Source organism: Rhagoletis pomonella, unplaced genomic scaffold (genome assembly GCF_013731165.1).
Source record: "Rhagoletis pomonella isolate Grant_MI unplaced genomic scaffold, Rhpom_1.0 Rhpom_scaffold_00005, whole genome shotgun sequence".
NCBI classification, from domain to species: Eukaryota; Metazoa; Arthropoda; class Insecta; order Diptera; family Tephritidae; genus Rhagoletis; species Rhagoletis pomonella.
In genome coordinates, this window is record NW_023458559.1 from 6,298,324 (window position 1) to 6,321,057 (window position 22,734).

The 22,734-nt window shown below is 34.5% G+C and overlaps 1 protein-coding gene across 1 annotated transcript in view; it reads right to left on the reverse strand.

Annotated features, from left to right (window-relative positions):
- The window catches only part of LOC118739767 (cubilin homolog), a gene marked incomplete at its 3' end in the record, with an annotated part of 488,997 nt that overhangs the window by 234,721 nt on the left and 231,542 nt on the right, over positions 1 to 22,734 (reverse strand). The window contains 3 exon segments of the mRNA XM_036471274.1: positions 8,211 to 8,344; positions 8,405 to 8,781; positions 8,848 to 9,089. Of these exon segments, the coding sequence (XP_036327167.1) occupies positions 8,211 to 8,344; positions 8,405 to 8,781; positions 8,848 to 9,089 (753 nt within the window).

Genomic DNA, 22,734 nt, shown 5'->3' on the forward strand with positions numbered 1-22,734 from the left:
ATTTCGTATGTACTTTGTATGAATTCCATTACCCATAAATTAGCAAAACTTTTAAAAACTTAGCGATCTGTTGAGTTTAGATTTTGCTTCACATTTTCTTAAGTTACATTTTTATTGCACTGGTACAAATGGTTGTGCGAAGTTATGCGAAGTATGCATAATCAGACCCTAAGGTTGAAGTACTTTGGCACTCACTTTCTAAATAAATAGCCCCGAGGAGCTCTGGGGCATTGAGATCAGCCGTATTAGTAAATACATAATCGGCTCGGAGCGTTTTAGCGATAAAGTTTAGGGGGCCGTTCCAAATTGTGGTATCACAAAGGACAATCTTATATTGTCTAAGTGAGCTCCGGTTACACTGGGCTGCCACCTTACCTAACCTAACGTACTTAAAATTATTTCGCTTATGCTCTCTATTCCTGCAACTTCGGCACTCTCAGAAAGAGTTTTTTCTATTAAAATTGTGAAATGGTGATATGAGAGAAATAAAGCGACTATATCACTAATAAAAATTGAACTTTTGATTTATATTAATTTAAATGTTGATAGCGATAAAGCATATGATACTTTCAAAGAAATATATTTTTTTTACAGGGAAATGCATTAGAAAGAAGAAAGATGTACTCCTAAAAAGCATTTTTACTTTTTCTTTAAAAACAAATACTATATATATTTGAAGTGTACTATATTTTTTTGAAAAAGTACTGTAAATTTCTTAGAAAATGTTGGCAACCCTAAAAGTAACAGCGGGAGTGCCTCAGAAATCAGTGCTCGAACCAACATTGTGGACCAAATTGTACGATGGCGCGCTAGGCCACGCAAAGAGCGGCTGAGCGGATTTCTTTCCTGAGCGGCGACGCCCAACCATTAAGAAATGCCGATCATTGTGTGACCAGTTCAATAGTATGTCATATGTTTTAATTTTAAGCAGCACAGCGGCTCACTGGGTTCGCCGACGACATAGCGCTAATTGTGGTGATTCAGTACAAAAATCTGTAGTTAATTGCCGATTCTGAGTTAACTACGTACTGTGAATTTGGCCCTAAATATGTTTAAAAATGTTGCAATTTTTGATCTGTGGACCCTTTGTTTGAAGGTATATTCCTTTTAATATTGTTATTTCAGTATAAATGTCATCTCTTTTAAAACATTTCTTTCTTGAATATTACTGAAATCCTTATCCTTATGCTTACTAATATTATAAATCCGAAAGTGAGTTTGTTTGTTTGCTACGCTTTCAAGCTTTAACTACTCAACCGATCATCATGGCATTTTGTACACTGCTGTCATTTAGCCCAACTTAAAATACAGGATAAATTTAATCTCGATTAGACAAGGGGGCGTGGCACCTCCCATACAAAGGGAATATTTCATACTGCATTTCTCAGGAAATATTTTTTGATAGATTACTGGAACTTGGTATGGAGATATATACAATCATTATCTACTCATGGATGAGAGCTGCCACCTTTTAAAAAAATCAAATTCCACTGTAATGTAGGGAGTTATTTATTTGTAATTTATATTAAAAAATAGATGTCAAGAGGTCTGTTTAAAATTTCAAATTGAGTTCAGGGGATAAGTTAATTAAAAAAAGTATGACAAGTGAGAAGTTTAAGAAAGTTTTTGTTTAAATATATTTTGAAGATGGTTAAACAAATTTTGAACCTCCTGTTTTATAATTGAGTTTTCCTGAAATAAATTTTACTCAATGTAGCACATAGAAATTTCATACACTCAGCGATCTATTTTTATAAAAAAATAGTACGATACTATATATTATATTACGGTTGGCAAGCCTAGATACTGTAGCTGTGTCAAATTTCAGGACGTTAGCATAAGCGGTTCCAGAAAAAAACAGATATGAGAATTTCAGTTTGTGCGGGCGGTGCCACGTCCCCTTTTCCAATACCTACCATTTTTCGCCGTAAGTAGGGGGTTTACAATTTATGTATCTTTGCCAAGTTTCATTCCTCAGCGTAATTAATAATAGATTGGCGCTTACACATATGCACGGCTGCCACATTTGGTTACTTGTAATGTGAACTGTGTGTGTAGCGGTGACAACAATTCTTGAAACAATTGCGTTAATCAGGCAACACAGCGCTTAGCAAAAATAACTAACCACATATCGTTAATTTATCAGTGTGGGGCGCCTGTCACACGTTCAATATTTATTGTGACATTTAGATCGTGATCCATAGTGATTGATTTCAAAATAGTGATGGATCGGGCGGGAATGCTACATACATGTTCAATATTTATCGCATCACTATTTACATATTTTGTGTTTATTCAAAATCATCTATAATTTTCATTATATGTATGGTGATGCCACAGGTTTGAACAGCAGTATGTGTGGTGTATTTGGGCACTTCAGCGCTTTGGTATATGCACCTAAGTCGAATTTTTAAATAATTTTTTTTTGTTCTGCGGCTAAGATCCCTTTCAAAAAACAATAGCTATAAGGGCCTTTTTATGAAAAGTATATTTTTAAACGCTTGCGTTGCAAAAATATTTATGTGTTGTTTTTTGTTTCATAATTTTTTTTTATATTCTTCTTTATATGGAGATTGAATAAAAATGTATTTACCCAGCCAGTAAAATTGTCAGAAATCTGTTAGATATCTGTCAGACTCGTCGGCAAAAAAGTCAGAAATCTGTATGATTTTGGCCGATATCGGTCAGAGAAGCGTATAGACAGGTTGACAGGAAGTCTAACCGACACGACGTGGTAAATTCTGACTTAATTACCAACGATTCTGACGGATATCTAACAGATGTCTAACCAAATAATCATGGATAATAAGAATTATCAGACGTGTATGCCCGAAATCGGACATAATTCGATCATAAATATCGGATAAGGAAATAAATAAAATTCTCCAGACATTTCGCCCAGCAATCTGAACGAAACCTGTAAGACTTGTCTAAATAGTCAAATATTTATTCCGACTTGTCTGATATCAGAAATTGTCTGGCAAATGTGCTAGCTGGGTATATACGCATGTTAATGTATCTAGTTATTATATGAGGCCTTGAGCGCTAGAGTAGCTTAACTGATTTCAAAAAAAGTTGAGGTGCACTTAAAAATGCTTTACCAGAATCGAAACGGTAATAGCCCGAGGCACGTCCTTTTAGTTTTATTTTACTATAATATGTAGCATCACGTAGGTGGGGACCGCATTTATTTTTTAGATTCTTCTTTCTCATATTAAAGGGTGAACACACCAAAACTGCGACACTTAGAAATTACTACCAGAAACAAACTAGAAGGCTTTGAAATTATTTTTTTTGTATTATATAACTTGGAAGTTAAGATGTTATTACAATGTTAAAATATTAGTTATTATTTTCTCCATATGCAAGTGATCGGTATTTTCATCGCACACGCACCATCATATTTTGCACGACTGCATCATCGACTTTACGCGATGCGCACAACTACTTTGTTTTGCACTCTTCAATATTTTTCACTGTTTCACCTGTTTTCTTCAAGATTCCTTTGACTATTGACCAATATTCCCCAATAGGGCATGGCTCTGGGCTATTGGGTGGATTGCAGTCGTGAGGTACAAAAATGATGTTATTTGCATTATACCACGGCAATGTGTCCTTGGCATAGTGGCAGGTTGCCATGTCCGCCTAGAACAGTGGCCTACTCCTTATCTGTTGATAAATGACAGAAGACGCCTTTTGAGGCACTCATCCCGATAAACTTGATCATTCATTGTCCCGGATGGAAAAAAAGGGCTGCTCTTACGGCCACAGGAACAAATAGCTTGCCAAACCATGTGGTTTTTTGGAAATTTGGACTTCATTTTCAGCTTACAACTTTCAGGGGCATCTTGACGACTTGCAGCAGTATAAAAATCTTGACCCGCAATATATTTTGAATTTTTATAGCAGTAGGCTCGTAGTCCATAACAATGCAGTTGTATTTTTTAATTTAGAATTCGTAAAACTTCCGAATGCGGGATTTCGCTGTAGCATTCTACTTTGCGCCTCGGTCTGACGCTGTTTGAGCTGTAGAACATCTCAATGAAGCTTTCCACTTTACCTTTTGTACGAAAAACTGCGATCTCCGGACGGATTTTGCAACATAACGCGAAAAAATCTTCGGATCTCGCGAAAACGCACTGAGGACCTACCGAGCACTGTTTTTATCACTTTGACCATGCTAACCCCCGCTTCCTGGTTTTCTCTTAACTGCCAGGCCTTATTTGTACCGATTAAAACCCTGCAAACTGTCGAATAGTGCATCTTAAATTTTTTAGCAATTTTACGTGTACTTAAGGCCGGATCATTTATAAACTCGTGCAAAATGATTTGTCTCGTTTCTAACTCGGTTGCCATTTTTAACTCAACTAGGAATCAAATTCAAATGAAATTTCTTCTACGTCCAACTAAGGTCATGGTCAGCTTATGGTATTTGAATTTTAAAATATTGAATTCGTTTTGGGTAAGTTATAAGCTTCCCAAAGTGTCGCAGTTTTGGTGTGTTCACCCTTTACTAAAAAATTTTTGTAAAATGAATTTCTATAAGTTTCTTTTAATAAAACTATTTATTGTACCCATGTCTTATTTATGGCAAATAAAGGACGTTTGTTTTTACAGTTTATTATATAATAAAACGTTGTTTTTGACTTGGTAACTTTTTTGTAAATTCTGGTCAGAAATATTTTTGTCGTATGGTAACCGTGCACATATGTTAGTGTTTGGCCGAGCTTCTTCTCCGGTTTGTGGCGTGCGCCTTAATGTTATCACACAAAGGGAGGGGCCGCCTCCGCGCGGCGAATGTAATTTTATAAGAATCTGGTTTATATGACCGAACACAGTCGAAGGTTTTCCATTGCCTGCCGAGGGTCGACCCCTATTAGAAAAAAGGTTTTTTTTTTGTGTTGGCTACAACCCAGGCCCTTCGGTATTGCAGCGCGCCCTGCTAACCACTACACAACAGCGCAATTAATTTTAGAGATATATCGGTTTTAACATTTTGGTCTGTATGTCAAATGCCACACCGCCTATGTAAGGTGGTTAGTATTTCTAAATTAGAGGAAGTTATATCCTTTGAATCAGTGTATGTCTCATTGCATTCGAGCTAAATTCTACAATTTTTTTTAATAAGTGGTGATAAGGTTTGCGTTGCCAGAATTGTACTTAAGTGCAGTTTGCAGTTTTTCTTTGGCCTGGATGTGGCCAAATATTTTAAAGTATAAACTAGTTGTATATCTTACTAATATTATAAATGTGAAAGTTTGTATGTTTGGATGTTTGGGAAATCATCACGCGGAAACGACTGAACGGATTTGCATGAAATTTTGTACGCAGAGAGCATATGTGCCAGATTGGTTAATAGGCTATTTTTTTAAGAGTTGCCACCTGTTAAAAAAGTTTAATTTATTTAATATGCGGGAACGACAGAATGGATTTGCATGAAAATTTGGAAAATAGGCTACTTTTCTTAAGAGTTGCCACCTGTTAAAAAAGTTTCATTAAATTAATACGCGGAAACGACTGAATGGATTTGCATGAAATTTTGCAAGCAGATAGCTTATGACCTACAGTGGGAAATAGGCTAATTTTTTGGAAGAGTTGCCACCTGTTGAAGAAGTTAAATTAAATTAATACGCGGGAACGACTAAACGGATTTGCATGAAACTTTGCACACAGATATCTTATGACCTAGGTTAGAAAGTAGGCTACTATTTTTAAGACTTGCCACCTGTTAGAAATGTTTAATTTAATTAATACGCGGAAATGAATGAACTGATTTGTATGGAAGTTTTCACACAGATAGCTTATGAGCTAGGTTGAAAAATAGGCTACTTTTTTTAAGAGTTACCACCTGCTAAAAAAGTTTAATTAAATTAATACGCGGAAAAGTCTGAACGGATTTGCATGAAATTTTGCAAGCGGATAGCTTATGACCTACAGTGGAAAAGAGGAAAATTTTTTGGAAGAGTTGCAACCTGTTAAAAAGTTTTAATTATATTAATACGCGGAAACGACTGAACAGATTTGCATGACATTTCGCACAGAGATAGCTTATGACCTATGTTGGAAAATAGGCTACTATTTTAAGAGTTATCAGGTATTAGAAAAGGTTAATTAAATTAATACGCGTAAATTACTGAACTGATTTGCATGAAAGTTTGCACACAGATAGCTTATGACCTAGGCTGGAAAATAGGCTACTTTTTTAAGAATTGCCACCTGTTTGAAAGTGAAATTTTGCTCAAAGGTGGTTTATGACCGGGATTGAAAAATAGGCTACTTCCTTAACCGGTTTTCCGATCAGAACGAAATTTAGTACACTTACTACGGATTTCGGAAGGATGGTCTTAGACTGAAAGTAAGTCCGGTAACTCAAGGTCCCTCCCATACAAATTGGAATTTTCATATTACATACATATCTCTGGAAGTATTTGTGGGGGAGAACTGAAACTTGGTATAGTGATATGTATGTGAAATCAATGTTGGCTTTAATCGATTGATGTTTTAATCAGTTAGCTAACTCGATTAAATTCAATCTGATTACAGTTAATCATGATTAATTTTAATCTGACTAAACACTTAATCGTAACCGCGATTAAAAAATTAATTTTTAATCATTAACTCTTAATTTGGTCAAGTAGGTTTGGTGATTAATTAAGTTATGCTGGAATTTCCCTGTGCACACAAAGCAAGTTAATTCCTCATCAATCTAAGCAATTTGGTGTGCATTTTCATTAAGATATAACCAACAAACGTTATACAAACTAGGAAAGCAAAAGTTCCCAGTTTATGTATTACTAATAACAATAATTATAATTTTTGTATATTATGTGCTTTTTATAAGCGTAAAACACAAAATAATTACTACAACTGGTGGTTGGTTTCAAACTCGGACAAACTAGACAATTTAATCAGATTTTATTTTTAATTGGATTAACGAATAATGTTTTAAATTAATTAAACGTAATCGCAGCCAGCGATTAACGATTAAAAAGCTGTTATCATTAATCGTACAGTTGATTACGACTAATTAATTTTAATCGTCAAATGCGATTAACATTTTAATCGTTAATTTTAATCAGATTAACAGTTTGCCAACACTGTGTGAAATCATGTTCATATTCACGGAGAAAAATGGGCTAATACCATACTCATGGAGAAAAATTAGAGTTATTGGAAAAGGTGGTGTGGCAACTCCCATGCAAATTGATTTTTCTATGCTGCATATCACTGGAGGTGTTTATTGCAGAGGACTGGAACTTGGCACCGAGATGTGTATACAAAATTAATTCCATACTCATGGAGAAAAATTTGCGTTATTCGAAAAGGGGACATGGTTCCTCCCGTACAAATTTACTGTTTTATACTGCTTATCTCTAGACGTGTTCATGGTGGAGTACTGGGACTTGGTACTGTGGTATGTAAAATCAATTCTAAATTCATGGAAGAAGATTAGGGTTATAAAAAAAAGGGGCGTGGCACTTCCAGTACAAATTTACTTTTTCTTGCCACATATCCCTGGAAGTGTTTGTGGAAGAATACTGGAACTTGGTATGGAGTTGTGTATACAAAATGTATCAACTGCTCATGTGAGTTATTAAAAAAGAAGGCATGTCGCCACCCATACATACTAAAAACTTCTTAATAAATATCTCTGGAAGGATAGAAAATCTCCCGAAGTATTTTAAATTTGTTATGGAGATTTATTTTATAAGTGCCGTACTGACAGAATAAATTTCATTAAATGGAAAAGGGAGAGCCGGGTTCGCCCTTATAATCTAAAGCTCTCTTGAGGTATTTGCTACAGTAATGAGAAGTGGTATTTCATCAAGGCCAGGTTACTAAATTTGCGCTGGAAATATTAGAACCCACCGTGGCACCTCCAAGAAGGTTACACGTTCACGCGTCGTATACCTGGAACCATTTTATGGTAAACTTAGAGGGATTGATATCTTTCGTATGCCTAGCGCGCAGACGAGATTTTATAATTTCATAGTTTTAAACGGCCTAATTACCTTAACTCGCTTATAACGAAATGGGCACAGAAATAAAATCTATCATCATTAAATTATTTTTCATATTTGCATAAAAGCGCGGGGTGAAACCCGCGGGTATGAGCTAGTAATTATATAATAATAATATATTAAAGGATAAACTAGTTGTATATAATTATATAATAATAATTATTACATCTCTTCTTCACATTCTCTTACCTTCTTTGTTATCAACTAGTTTAAAGCTTGCGGTGATTTCTAACATGGTGTTTATATTGCGCCTCAAATGCAAGAATACAGTCATTGTATTAACATGAAATGTCTCATTGATTTCTTTGATTTGACCACAAGAACTAGGAAATAATTTTTTATCAAATATATTAGTTTTCGGAATAGCCAAACTACTATATTACCTTAATAAAAGTTGCGAACCGGTGGAGGTATCATTTGAATATACATCAACATCTACATCTTCTTGACTGCATTTAATAATATTCCAACGCCACAAGTGTAAATTTAGTTGAATATTTTTTCCTTTTGACGCTTCGATAATCCATTCACAGTTCTCCTCCGAAGGCCCTGCTACACCTTCATGAGAAAAATGACCGCTTTCTCCAGTGAGAACACCTCCACATTTCATTTCCTGAAAATAGTATTCAACACGAATTCCGCGGGCTTTTTGTTGATTTGTACCTCCATGAAATGTTACACGCATCACATTTTTCTCCGATACAAGATGAAGGTATGTACCTTCATAATATCGCTGTCTAATATCTTTCGATACATATACCTGTGCAATTACAACATTCATAATTAATTCCTGGCAATAAGTATGTACTATATTAGACCAAATTACATCAACAAAACTTTCGCCGCCAGTTATGGGTGTAGAATTATCCAGTGCCTTAGAGGAGGGGCTACCAAATTCAGGACTGTCATCTTTTTTGCTTATCGAAAAATCAGTAAAATTTATGTGTACAACGGAGTTCACAGGTCCACGTATGGTAAAAGTACATTCCATGTGTTCATAATAGGAATTGGGGTAGTTTGGTGTTGTGAAAATGCCATCATCAGCGCTGTCTAGTTCACTGTCGCAAACTTTAAATATGTACAAAAAATTAGTGATCCAAGGTGAATTTATGCAAGGTGGTCATGATTCAATAATTAAAGGTTCGATAAATTGACAGTTGTCTCGCTCCCATAGCTCCTTTAGCACCGCAACCGTGTTGCTTCTTTACAAATTTGCTTCAAAAATAGTAGCTTACTTGCAAAAGTAAAAAAAAATATTAGTTTTCGGACAACGTATTTATTTGTATACGTATAAAACACATTCAACTAGTTAAAATATAAAAACTTCAAAATATGCTATTTAAATACAATGCTTAATAGTTTTATTTTATTTTTGAGAGCTTTCGCAGTTTTTGTACCGCTAACTAGCACATAAATTACATAATTCACGTATATTTCTTAATATTTCATTTAAAATGCCAAGTTCAAGGCAAATACAACAGAACTTACAAATTAATGTTTACTACTAATTGTCTACTTTGGGTACTTTTCTCCTACTATTATATTACCAAGGAATTTCATTCTTTACCTTTTGTCCCTCCTTCGTAAATGCAACCTTTGTCAAAGCGCAACTGTAAATAATTACATATCTAACCTTTAATTACACTGGACCACAAATTTCAACTTTTTCTCTTTACCAGAAACGCCGTTATGAAATTCTTATGTAAAATCACCCCCTGATTCCGAAAATCAAGGTTATTTTTAATTCTATGGGGTCTAATTGGGTCCACTTTATCATATATATCTCAAGAACGAATTAAGCAATTCCAAAACGGTTTGAAGCTTTTAAAAGGTAATAAAATTTTCTATAAACTGTGCATACAACACTTTTTGCTAGGCCCTGTAGATTCAAAGATAACGAACAATCATTACCAATTTTTTCAATTTTTTTTGTAAAAATATAAAAAAAATTGTACTTTGCGGGGAAGGATCTCGAAAATCTTTTATTTTTTTGCAGATTTTTTTTTCTCCCTAAGCTCTGTTGTATTACAAAAAAAATAAGCTATCATCGAAGAAAATCGATGCAAAACTACGTAAGTTATAAGCGATCAAATAAAAATACCCAGGTTGCGCAATTTCAACGTATACCTCAAAACGTATGTATGGTATAAAGAAGAGTGAAATATCTAGCTATGCTCTGTTTCTATTGAGTTAAAAGTTCAATTTATGAATGAAATTACCCATATTTTTAACTTTTTTTTAAATTTATTTATGTTTATACTTTATTCTAACAATCTTTATCTTAATTTGATTTTACTATGTTGTCGAAATAATTATGTGTTCTACTTTGACGCTTATTCAGTTTAGGATCGGTTTCTCTTATGAGAAACCAGCAGTAATCACCCATCATTGCGACGTCCCAGAATCCTTGATATCGATTCTCAATTAATTTCATTTGCTGATGAAACCTTTCGCCATGTTCATCACTTTCGTCGCCAAGATTTGCCGGAAAAAAGCTCAAATGTGAGTGGAGAAAGTGAATTTTTAAAGACATATTTACGCCCATTTTCGCATAATTATTGATTAGGTCGTTCACTATCTGCTCGTAGTTAGGGCTTTTGTGTCTACCGAGAAAAGAAGCAACGACCTTTTCAAAGGATTCCCACGCTGCTGCCTCAACTGATGAGAGTAGTCCTTTGAATTGATTATTGTTGATCAACTTTCTTATTTGTGGTCCAACAAAAATACCTTCCTTTATCTTATTGCAACGACTTTGAGATCAGAACATATTTTCCAATCATGCTCTTCATATTTGATAAATTTGAGTATTTTTTGCATTTCCTCGTAGGTTTCCTTTATATTTACTGCATGTGCAATCGGGATAGAAGGCTTTTTGTTACCAATATGCAATAATACAGCCTTCAAACTCAGTTTATTGCCGTCTATGAACAATCGCCACTCTTTTGAATCATATGTTTGACCAAACTCTTTGAATAAACCAGGGATGTCGTTGCAGTAGCATATACTGTCTTTCTTGGTATAGTGTTTGGAAAATGGTTCGTGACGAGTTCTACTATATGTCACCTTAACATCGGATGACACAAATTTAAATTGTTGCATACGAGAAGTGTGGATCTCGGCCTTTTCCTTGGATAGTTCCAAATCTCTTATCCAATCATTAAGTTGTGCTTGTGACAGAACGTTTCTTTCGTTTTCCATGCGAAATTCAGTACAACTTGATCCCCCGCACTCAGATGTTACTGTTGACAATGGAACTGGATCCGCAACTGCCGTTGAATGTAGTACTGGTAATGTCACTGTAGGTACGCTAGCATAGGTTACTCCTCTTGATCTTCCAACGCCAAGTACTTTTGTTTGACAAATATAACACTCTATTGAATGGCAAGTAGGTTCTCTCCATATCATTGGTGTATCAAATTTTGTTTGTTGTCCTGATTCCCACTGAATCAATTCTACTCGACACGATGTACACAAAGTGTTCGGTGTCCATGGTTTTTCAGCATTTTTAGGCTCAATTCCAAAATTCTTGGAGTATAAAGTTTTGATATGATCTGAGAACACTCGTCGTCGCCTTATGATAGTATATTGGCCACACATGAAACAGAACATATCTGGATCCTTATTACACTCAAATTCTCGCGTCCTTTTACTCATTTTATTTTTTTTAATAAATCACGGTTTTGAAATTAGACTTATGAACTGAACTATCTCCGGCGAGCCTTGAAGATGTTATGAAGTTTCAAAGCGCATTAACTCATATTTATACTCGGAACAAGAATAAAATTGAAAAAATCAAATCTTACCTAGACAGAAAGGTTCCTTTTTATAACAAGCCGGGAAAAGAAAATACTACCTGTTTTAGATGTAGGCTTTAGAAATTTTCTGTGTCTTATAATTTTGAAAATCTACCTGCATACTTACCCATAACTGACGGAAATACATGTTTATAACTACATGCCTATAGCAGGTTTCGAACCCAACCACTCTTCCTTTCGATGCAACCACTCTACCTACTATAATACAATTCGAGTATTAAAAGTACTATTTGATTTATTTAAAGAAAAAGTGTTATCATTGTTATGGTGTTATTCGTTTATCCGGATAATATCTCACTTGCACTTTATACCTTTAATATATGTATGTATGTATAGGTACATACATTGAAGTTGCGCAACCTGGGTATTTTTATTTGATCGCTTATAACTTACGTAGTTTTGCATCGATTTTCTTCGATGATAGCTTATTTTTTTTGTAATACAACAGAGCTTAGGGAGAAAAAAAAATCTGCAAAAAAATAAAAGATTTTCGAGATCCTTCCCCGCAAAGTACAATTTTTTTTATATTTTTACAAAAAAAAATTGAAAAAATCGGTAATGATTGTTCGTTATCTTTGAATCTACAGGGCCTAGCAAAAAGTGTTGTATGCACAGTTTATAGAAAATTTTATTACCTTTTAAAAGCTTCAAACCGTTTTGGAATTGCTTAATTCGTTCTTGAGATATATATGATTAAGTGGACTCAATTTTTTTTTTTTTTTGCAAAAACGGTAAATTGCAAATATCTCAAAAACGGTACCATAAAATTAAAAATAACCTTGATTTTCGGAATCAGGGGGTGATTTTACATACGAATTTCATAACGGCGTCTCTGGTAAATTTTGGCCGTCGACCAGTGTTATTGAATCATGCTAGGTGGTAGCAACAATAAAAAAACAACAATCCCAGGTATTTTGTTTTTGCTTTTGGCGGACGTGCTGCTAAATCAGTAAAAACAAAAACAAAATACTCACATAAATCTTGGGCAAATGAAAGAAGAAGAAATAACTTTACAAGATTGCGCATTCCCGGCGGCGATGACAAGGCCGAATAGGATAAAAAACGAAACTGTCAGAAGAGCAAATTTTCTTAATTTTAAATCTTTCGATAGGAAACGTTTAATTTTTTTAAATTGTAGAAATATATGATTTAAAAAAAGAATTAAAAAATAACATTAAGAGCATTTTCCAAATCGGCAAAATCAAATTATCAGAATGCGCTACCTTTGTTCTCTACATCGGACATAGGGGTATTTGACCGATCTAGGCGGCCATAAGTATATTCTTTAAACATATCCTAGGAATAAAAACCACTACCTGATACATTTAAATAGGTGCGGAACAATAGTCAACCCCTGCCCTAAACTTATAGTGCCGCTTTGCCTCAGCCTAACAGCCATCCCTAATTAGCGCATTGAGCCTTACGCTAATAAAAATTTATCTGAAACTAAGCTTATTTAGTTGTGGCAGTTATATTTGAAATAATAAACAAGTAATTTTTAGCAAAAAACAAAACCGACTTCAATTCTCATATAAAAATTTAATAGTACCGTTAATTTCTTCATGGCCAAATGTTCGGATCTATACCAAATTAGTATGGGACCACCCTTGATGCAACACCTTTCCGATAGAAAAAATTATCGAAATCGGTTGACGTGGTCCAAAGTTATGTGGTAACATATGTACATAAAAAATAAAATAAAAAACAAAAAAAAAAAATTTTGATAGAAAACATGATTCAATAATACAAGGTTGCGTAATTTGTGACAACTAAAATTTGACACTCCTTTATCTAGATTTGTATTTTGGAAGTAAGAGAAAGGGGAAGAATGTGATCGCATTTTGCGAAAACGGTAGTAGAATGGTACTACAAAAAGTACGCAAAGTATACAATTAGAAGTAAAATGTGTTATATTAATTCTATGCGAATTTGCAATATATTTGGTGTTTTAATGGAAATACTAAACAATACATAAAAATATGTAATTTTGATTTAAGTTATTCGTCATTTCCGGGAAAAAATCTAGAATACCGACCGTTCAGCTATGCAAAACCAAATCATTTGGCGCAAGTAAAAAATGAAGAGGTTCTAGAAGTTTAAAGTTCAGCTTTTAGATATTTTAAATATTAATATCTTATGAACTTTATAACCGATTAAAAAACGAATGACGTCACCATAAAGGTAATTAATTTGTTCTTCAGCTGATGTACATAATTTATAGCTTTTTGTATTTTTAAACCAAAACCACTAAAAAACGAACAAATGTTATTTTTTTTCATGAAATAACCTTTTTTGAAAAAACTGCATAATTAATGGTAAAGAAATTTATATTATTTAGAAAGTACAAGTTATTATCTTTAATTTGATATTACATATTTCATCATGATCTACTTTTGGTTTCAACAATTTAGTGATAATAAAAAATACAAATAAACCTCTTATATCTTCTTTATTTTTTACCTGCGCCAATAAATTTGGTATCGTTGAAATCAGCGTAAAAATTCTATCAATCGGCATTTTTGGTTATTTTATAGCTAAACGGTCGCTATTCTACACTTGTTCTAGAAAATTACACAAACGAAGGTGACGTCAGCGAACGAAGAATTTTTGGTTTTACTACTAATATAACTAAAAACTGTAGAGTGAGTAACATTCTGCACAAGTAAAGGAGCCGATTTTATGTGTGGGAGCGAGAAGACTGTTTTATTACAAAACCTTTCTATTATTGAATCATGGATAGAAAATATTCAGACGAATTGATAAACTTCTCCTTTTCAGTTAAAAAGGAACCGAATTGAGCTTTTTTGTTTTTACTTATTAGTTTTAAAGGTGAAGTAGGCAAAAGCTATATGTAAAAATATTTTTATTTCGAATTGAATTTGCCTGATTGTCAAATTTGTATTTTTATTGTATCCATATATCCATATTGGGTTCCTACCTGCTACCAGTTGCCGCGTACAAAAGCTCATAGATTACTATAAGTTTAGAAGGTTGTGGAAAAAGCAATGTGTGTTGATTGTTCTACAGCTTTTCATCTTTACATATTTGCATTGGTTTCTGAGATATAAGGAATAATTTGAAGTAATTTTTTCGAACTAACTAATTTTTTCATGGTGAATTTTTCAATTCGTCTTTTCCCCAAAAATGCGCAAGGTTCTTTTCTCGAATCTTTTTTAATCATAACCGCAAGGCTTTATATATATGTAAGTAAGCTTACAACATTTGCACAAGCACTTTACGTATTTTTGAGATAAATATGTTTTAATGTGAAGTTATTAATTTTTATCAGTCACGGTCTTCTATTATTTTATCAAAAATATGTACCACGTGGAGGTGTTTTCAGAAAAATTCCAACTAAATGGAATTATATTTATTCTTTATTTCCAACTGATAACTTTTATTCCAGACGTAACCCATTTATCCATTAAAAATCGGGATTTGTGTAAAATATTATCTAAAAGCCCTTCTAAATTAATGCAAAGCAATTTCAGCAATGTGGAGGAATATATTTCAAACCAACTGTACAGCCTCGAATAGAAAGAATCCGCAACAATCTTTGCGCAATTTCAAAAGTTGGGTTACTTTAAAATATAATAAAAGCGGTAGACACAATAACAGATTTCATAAATACGAAAAAGTCTAGTTAGAAAAAATTTGCAAACAGTATCCAGTAGGGGTGCAAAACTATCGATAGTCAGACCCAGAGTTGCCAGATGTGGGGATTTCCCCCCAGTTTGTGGATTTATGAAACCATTTGGGGATAGATTTTTTCGTTTGGGGATGTGGGGATTTTATGCGGATTTTTGTTTGGTTTAAATAAAACTTTGATATTGAAATTAAAACATATATTTTTTGGGCTGCCCACAAAAATTTCTCGAATAAAGATTTTATTAGTACATCCTTTTTGCGCTATATGTTTGTAAGGTTTTCCTAACGCCGTCAAAGCATTATTCGGCGCAGATGTCTGCTTTGATTGGCTTTCACTGAACAAAAAATTTTCGCAACAACCTCCACGAAAGAAATTCTAAATAAAATTATAGTTTGAAAAACTAAAACCTCCCTATTATAATTGCCATTCGTACTGTCATCAGGTATGTAACTTGAGAATAGAAATCGCTGCATCTTTCAGGCGCATCAATATTACATAGTTACATCCCGAGTTAATAAAAGGAAGGTAAAAAATAAACGGTAGACTTCTACTTTATTACACTAAAAAAGTTTGATTATTTTTTGATTTCAAACTTTTATTTATGCTGTTTCTGTTGTAGATTGAATTATATTTTAAAGGAAAATTAGTAAAAATAAATAAATAAACATATGTTGTAAAAACATATAACTTTGAATTTTGGTGCTAAATCTCTGAATAGTTGTACGTATAACCAAATGAGCTCATGTATATATGTACATATGTACGTATGTACATATGTACGTATGTACATATACATATATAAATTTGTGAAAATGTGTAGAGAAAAGTATTCAAAACTGTAATAAAATGAAAACTGTGTTAAAATGAAAACTGGATTAAAATGAACTAACACAAATGTGAATACATGCTTTTTTATTTCTTACTAAAAGGGATTTAAATGGGGAATTAAAAGAAAAATGGGGATTTTTTGGGGATAACTGCGGCCCGATATGGGGATGGGGTACAAAAATATTCTGGCAACACTGTTTCTTTGAGTTGATGATCGTTCCGATATCTAAATAGCGGGAGCGGCTTTCATTTAATTAATGTTCTGTTAATAATGCTGTTAATTTCCATGTAAATTTAAATTTATAAATCAGTTCATACATGGTAGTAAAATTCCAATAGGATTTTTATCTATTTCATCATTATATACTGGGAACTATGGGAGTCGGTGACTTACTCAAAAATCAGGTGCACTAAGGTCCTCAGCGTTGGAGCATCCTAATTTTTTCTCTAGTTGATACTCATCAGATGAATTTTCGGTTCTTACTGTAGTTTGTGCAAAGCCGGCACCCGGACGGGCAGAATTTTTAGGTTTAAAAAAGTTCGTTATTTTTACGGAATGCACTCGGAAAGTAGAACTTCCCCCAAAACCCCTAACTGCGTTCGAGCCTGACAACAACAGTGCACGAAACTTTGATGCAGGGTGCCGTAATTGCATTGAATTTCCTTCTACCGATTGGACAACTAAGTGAAAGGCACAGGAATCGCGAGACAAAGATTTTAAAGCATATCGTGAACGTTTTAGCCGAAAAACTTCAAGGCAACCTAAACTTGAGATGTATTTCACTCTTATTCCAAGTTTAAGGCCTTTACAGTCTGAAAAAATGATTTGATCAAGAAGTAAGGGACGTGCTTTTAAAAGAAAGTTTTAAGCATGCATAAACTGAATCTGATGCTTCTGAGGATGAATTAAACTTTTATCATCACTGTACCGTTTTCTCATTGGTTCTATCTTAAGAAATCTTTATGGCCCGTTACCATTATTATAATGTACAATGATGTTATTTTTCAAAGTTAAGAACACGAAGTAAATGAGTAAATGGAGAGAGTGGAGCATGCGGATAATCTGTTTTGATTCTTTTTCACTAAATATAAATTTTTCAAAAACATAAAAATATGCTTTGTTAAACAGTGTTAGTACACAAAATAAGGGGATATTTTTATAAAAATTATATTTTATTTCCCTTTTGGATATGTCTATATCATTTCCAGTGGAAAACCCGGTTATAGACTTTTGAGCATCAACTTGTTATCCTAACTGCACAAAGGAACAATTAATTCCATTGCAACGTACATAAACGAATATGCAAATTGTACATCTAAGCAATACCTATTGTATGAGCGTAAACTCTCCAAAATTTAGTCTTAACTTAATGCGAAAACATACATATTTCAAGTAAATAAAAATTTGCTTTGTAACAACTTACAATTTTTATCACTATTGTTTTTTTTTTAAATAAATATGTACCTACTATTAAAACCACTAACAACTAAAATAAGAAATTTAATTCAAGCCTTAGGGGGCGATCGGCATGCCTCAACTTTCTGTGATTGGCCTGAAATTTTGGACAACACATTTTTTCATGAATATTCACTAATATTGAGGGTGCGACCAAACAAAATCCGATAAATTAAAATAAGGGCCACCCTAGCGTGCCCACATGTTATTTTACGACGTTCATTGTGAACAGTGAGTATTATTATTGTGGTTAATTTAACTTAAATTGTTATGATGTCTGAAGATAAATCTACATTTATTTTAAATAGTTTCCCGGAGCCTGGAAAGAAGTCAAGGTAGTGTTCATACCGAAAGCAGGCAGAGCCTCTCATGCTAAACCTGGAAATTTTAAGCCTATCACCCCTTCATCCTTTCTACTTAAGACTCTGGAAAGACTCCTGGAGACTTATATAAGACAATCGATTAACCCAGCTCTGTTATGTAATGCGCAACATGCCTACAGCAAGGGCAGATCCACGGAGACTGCCCTCCACACGCTAGTCTCAAAAATTAAGCAATCACTAGAAGCAAAGGAATTTGCATTAGTAGCATTCTTGGACATAGCAGGGGCGTTCACCAATGTCATCCCGTTTGCCATTACCTCGGCTCTGACGGACCTGCGGGTGTGATCTTATAGAAACTGCCCAGCTAAAAGAGAGCTAGTCCTCTTTACCAGGCGATACAAAGTACCGGCTTTTATACCACCCAAACTCGATGGCTCACGCCTGGAATTTAAAAGCACTGCCAAGTATCTTGGAGTAGTTCTTGACAGCAAAGTGCCCAGGAATTAATACACAATGGAACGCATCAAGAAAGCCACCAAAGCACTCTTCACATGTAAAAAGGCGATCGGTGTATCGTGGGGCTTCTCACCTAAGATAGTGCACTGGATCTACACTTCCACTGTTCGCCCGATTCTGCTTTACGGAGCCCTAGTGTTGGGGCCTACCCTCGATAAGACAACAGCGCTCAGGCAACTTCAAAAGGTACAAAGGAGTGCAGAGCTATGCATAAGTGGAGCTCTTTGTTCCTCCCCGACCGAAGCTCTTAACGCGGTCCTACATCTGCCCCCGCTTGATCTGGTAGCTCGGAAAATAGCCACTATAGCAGCCTTAAGACTTAGAGAGCCAGGCTTCTAGACTTATGGTCCATCAGGCCATTCGACAATCCTAGCCACATTCGGTATCTAGCAAGAATACCCAAGGAGGAAAGACAGGTCTTTATCCAGCATTATAGAATACAACTCATATGGGTGCCTGGACACCGAGATATTGAGGGCAACTGCAAAGCTGACGAACTGGCGAGGAATGGTACGACCACCCCCATCCTTCCGGGGAAGGACATGGTAGGTATACCAATGGCCACTTTCAAACTACATGCAAGGAATAGCACCGTACAAGCAGGAAACGGGCGCTGGAGAAACCTCTCCTCCTGTATAACGGCTAGGCTTACATGGCCTGCCTACAGTAAAAAACGTACCCCTGCACTCTTAGGGTTAGAAGGCACCGAGGTATCTATTCTTACAAGAATTCTTACAGGTCACTGTCTAATCGGCACACAATGCCTCGAGATTGCGAGTGAACGCGCCAGATTACTGTCGCAGCAGCAGATGCGAAGAAGAGGAAAGACTGTACAGCACCTTATATGCGAGTGCCCGGCACTCAGCAGAAGACGGCTACAGACGTTCGGAAAGCCCTCTATACAAGGCCTTGCAGAGGTATAGGAAATCAATATAAGAGCACTATTGAAATTGGTCACGTTAACGAATTGGTTAGATCTCAAGTAAGCGCCGCAACATCATAGGGAAACAAAGATTGCGTATGGTATCACAGTGGGCCTTTAGTTGACCTAAGTGTAAGGGGGATTCACTCTCCCTAGCCATCTCAACCTAACCTAACCTAAATAGTTTCAACTTAGTAGAATATAACTTAAGTAATAGTATCAATAATCGGAAATATTGTATTTTATTAGCGATTGTTTTGTCCACGCAGTTCCACGTTACATTACTACATAGTCGTGTTTTAAAGCAGTGGTTTTCAAACTGTGGGTCATGGTCCCCTGGTGGGTCGCGGCACCCTTTCTCGGCGGTCGCGAGCTTAATGAAATAACCTGCATTATTTGTTTAAAAATATCGCTTCTTGTAAATTTTTTGGGTGCTAGCACGTCAATATTTCGAGCTGAATGGAACTTTGAGGTTATATTATGAGAAGAACAAACATTTTTCTGCTTATTTCTACTTAGGGAATCATTTTATAGTACTTTTCGCCTTCAAAATTCATTTTCGTTTGTTGCAATTAAATTTTTTTGTCGAGATATACCAGTTTTAATGAGCAGTACCTATTGGTATTACTAACTTCGTAAGTATAAGTCATCATCGTAATTTTACTTTACTGCACATTAAAACTGGTAAAAATCGAAGAAGAAAAATCGAGTCATAACAAACGAAAATGAGTTTTAAAGAGATTCAGTAGTACCAAATAATTTTTTACAGGGACCGTAAATAGCAGTTATTTTTTTCTACAGTTAAACTTGGCCAGATATTTTTTAAGTACGAAATAAAAGTAATTCCGGATAGTGAATAAACCGATTATCAAATTAAAAAAATGTGCTACCAAATGAAAGAAGTCTTAAATAGTTTTTAAATAAAAATAACTAACGAAGGTTACCACTTCTATTTATATTTTTTTTAATAATTTAATACAAAAGAAATGCATATACCTGACCCAAAGTTTGTTGTATGGTAATTAAAAAACATTTTTTATTGAAATATTTTTGACCAGCTGGCTTTCCGCTGGCTTTCCTCGTTTAAGCATTTCCGTTTTAAAGCTATTTTCGTCCTCTTTCAGTTGATGCCAACTTGTTTAATTTGGATAAGCAGTTTGTTTATTATTAGGAAAAGACTTTTATATTCCACTTAAAAATATCTGGCCAAGTTTAACCGTTGAAAAAAAGTAACTGTTATTTACGGTCCCTGATTTCTTATGTAGAAATGAGCAAAAAAAAAATTTTTGTTTTCAGAACATAATCTCAAATGTCGCCAAAAGCCGTGTTTTGGAACTTTGAGCGATTCTGCGACCGGATTAAGATTCAGGACCAGAAAATTTACAAAAAACAAAGTGTTTCACTCAGGTGGTAGAATTTTCTTGAACTGTATTACTATCTAAACAAATTCACATATTCAGATTCTTCTTGAAAAATATGTTAAATTTCGCTCTCAATTCAACAACTCTTATCCACACATTTCCTTTTGATAACCACTTCACCTCTGTGTGATAAAGATTTTAATGGAGAACGCCCATGTCTTCATACCCCATTCGAAACATTTTTTTTTTTATATCTAGGAGGTCGACACTTTTGTCGGAAGTCATTTTGGGGTCGCGGCTTTACATTTTGAAAACCACTGTTCTAGAGAATGGAGCTTTGATACTATTACTGCATAAAAATTAGCTAGGGATAGCTGCGAATCGGCTTTTAATGACCAATAACTAAGATATATTTAAAAAAAATATATTTTTTTCTTTAGATACATATTTTGTCGTTTATAAGCAGTTTCTATTACCTTGTTTATGCCGCCACATAACGCGCTTTGACCCAGTTCGCTGTGATTCAAAACGAATGCATAAACCAAATTTCAAAACGCTGAGAAATTCAAAAGTGTTTTGACTCGAATTTGTTTTCAAACCATTTTTTATTTCTCACATCGGTTAGAAAACACGTATAAACGAATCATTCGTTTGAAGCGAAGTGAAAATAGGCTGATTTTCTTTATAAATCCTGATTTAAATTTTAATCAATATTATATTAAATTCGTATTACGGTTTGCTTCCATTTCTGTCAACCGTGCAAATTATTTATTAAAGAAATGTCGTATAAAAACAGCAGATTTTGTTTACATTTGACTACGGCTTCATTGGGTGCGCTACACAGTGGGACGTCCACATATAAGCTGCGGCCAAAAGTAGTAACCGTGCTAGAAATTAGCTGACAATTCGTATTTGCTCTGTTTGGCACTTAGGAATGAAGAAATGTGGAAAATGGTAAAATTCAACGCACTACCACGCCCACAGAACTTGTGGGCGGAAATAATAAATGTTATCCGATTTTGTTGAAATTCAGAGCATATGCTGGTTTTAACGATAAAAGCTTGAATTTGAAAGATCATCAAAATCGGTTTAAATTATCATCCAGTAATTCTAGAAAAAAGGGAAAAATTAAAAAAAAAATAATGATCTTCTTTGATGAAATTTAGTGTGCCCTGCTCGTTTAAGCTAAATTTTCCAACTTGGAAGATAATAAAGAATTTCTAATTATGGCGCCTACCTCCTACACAACTTTTTTGGCTCCAAGTACTAAATTTTATGAATTTTGGAGAAAATTAACAGGCACATTTATTTTATTTCTAAAGAAGTTCCTATTTCTTCATGTAAAAAATGACAAAACGAAAACATTTACAATACCTGCATACTAAATTATGTGCACGCTATGTATTTACGCTGAAACTTTCAATTTTACCTACTTTTTATAAAACAACAGCTGAGCTAAGGCAAGCAGGACTCTTGCCATCGAAAACGGATCTCGTCCAGAGAAGTGCCCATTTTTGGCTGAACGTTGATTGTGATTAATAGATTGGCGAGCCATTAATATCTACACTTTCTTTAATTTCCACTTTATATTGCATATTATTCATTATTTTATGTACATATCAGAGTCATTCCTTTCAGCTCTACAATAAAAATTTAATAAATCTTACAGGAGGTGGGTCTATAAAAGGAAGAATACCCTGCAGGGAAACCGCGGACTATTGAATCAAATTTCTAGTTCCGTACTAGGTATTTATCGCCCAAAAAGAACTAGTCCGATAGGAACTAGATCCCCACCAGTCCGAAATCGGCGAAAAGTGGTACTTTTAAAAAACTAATTTTTTCA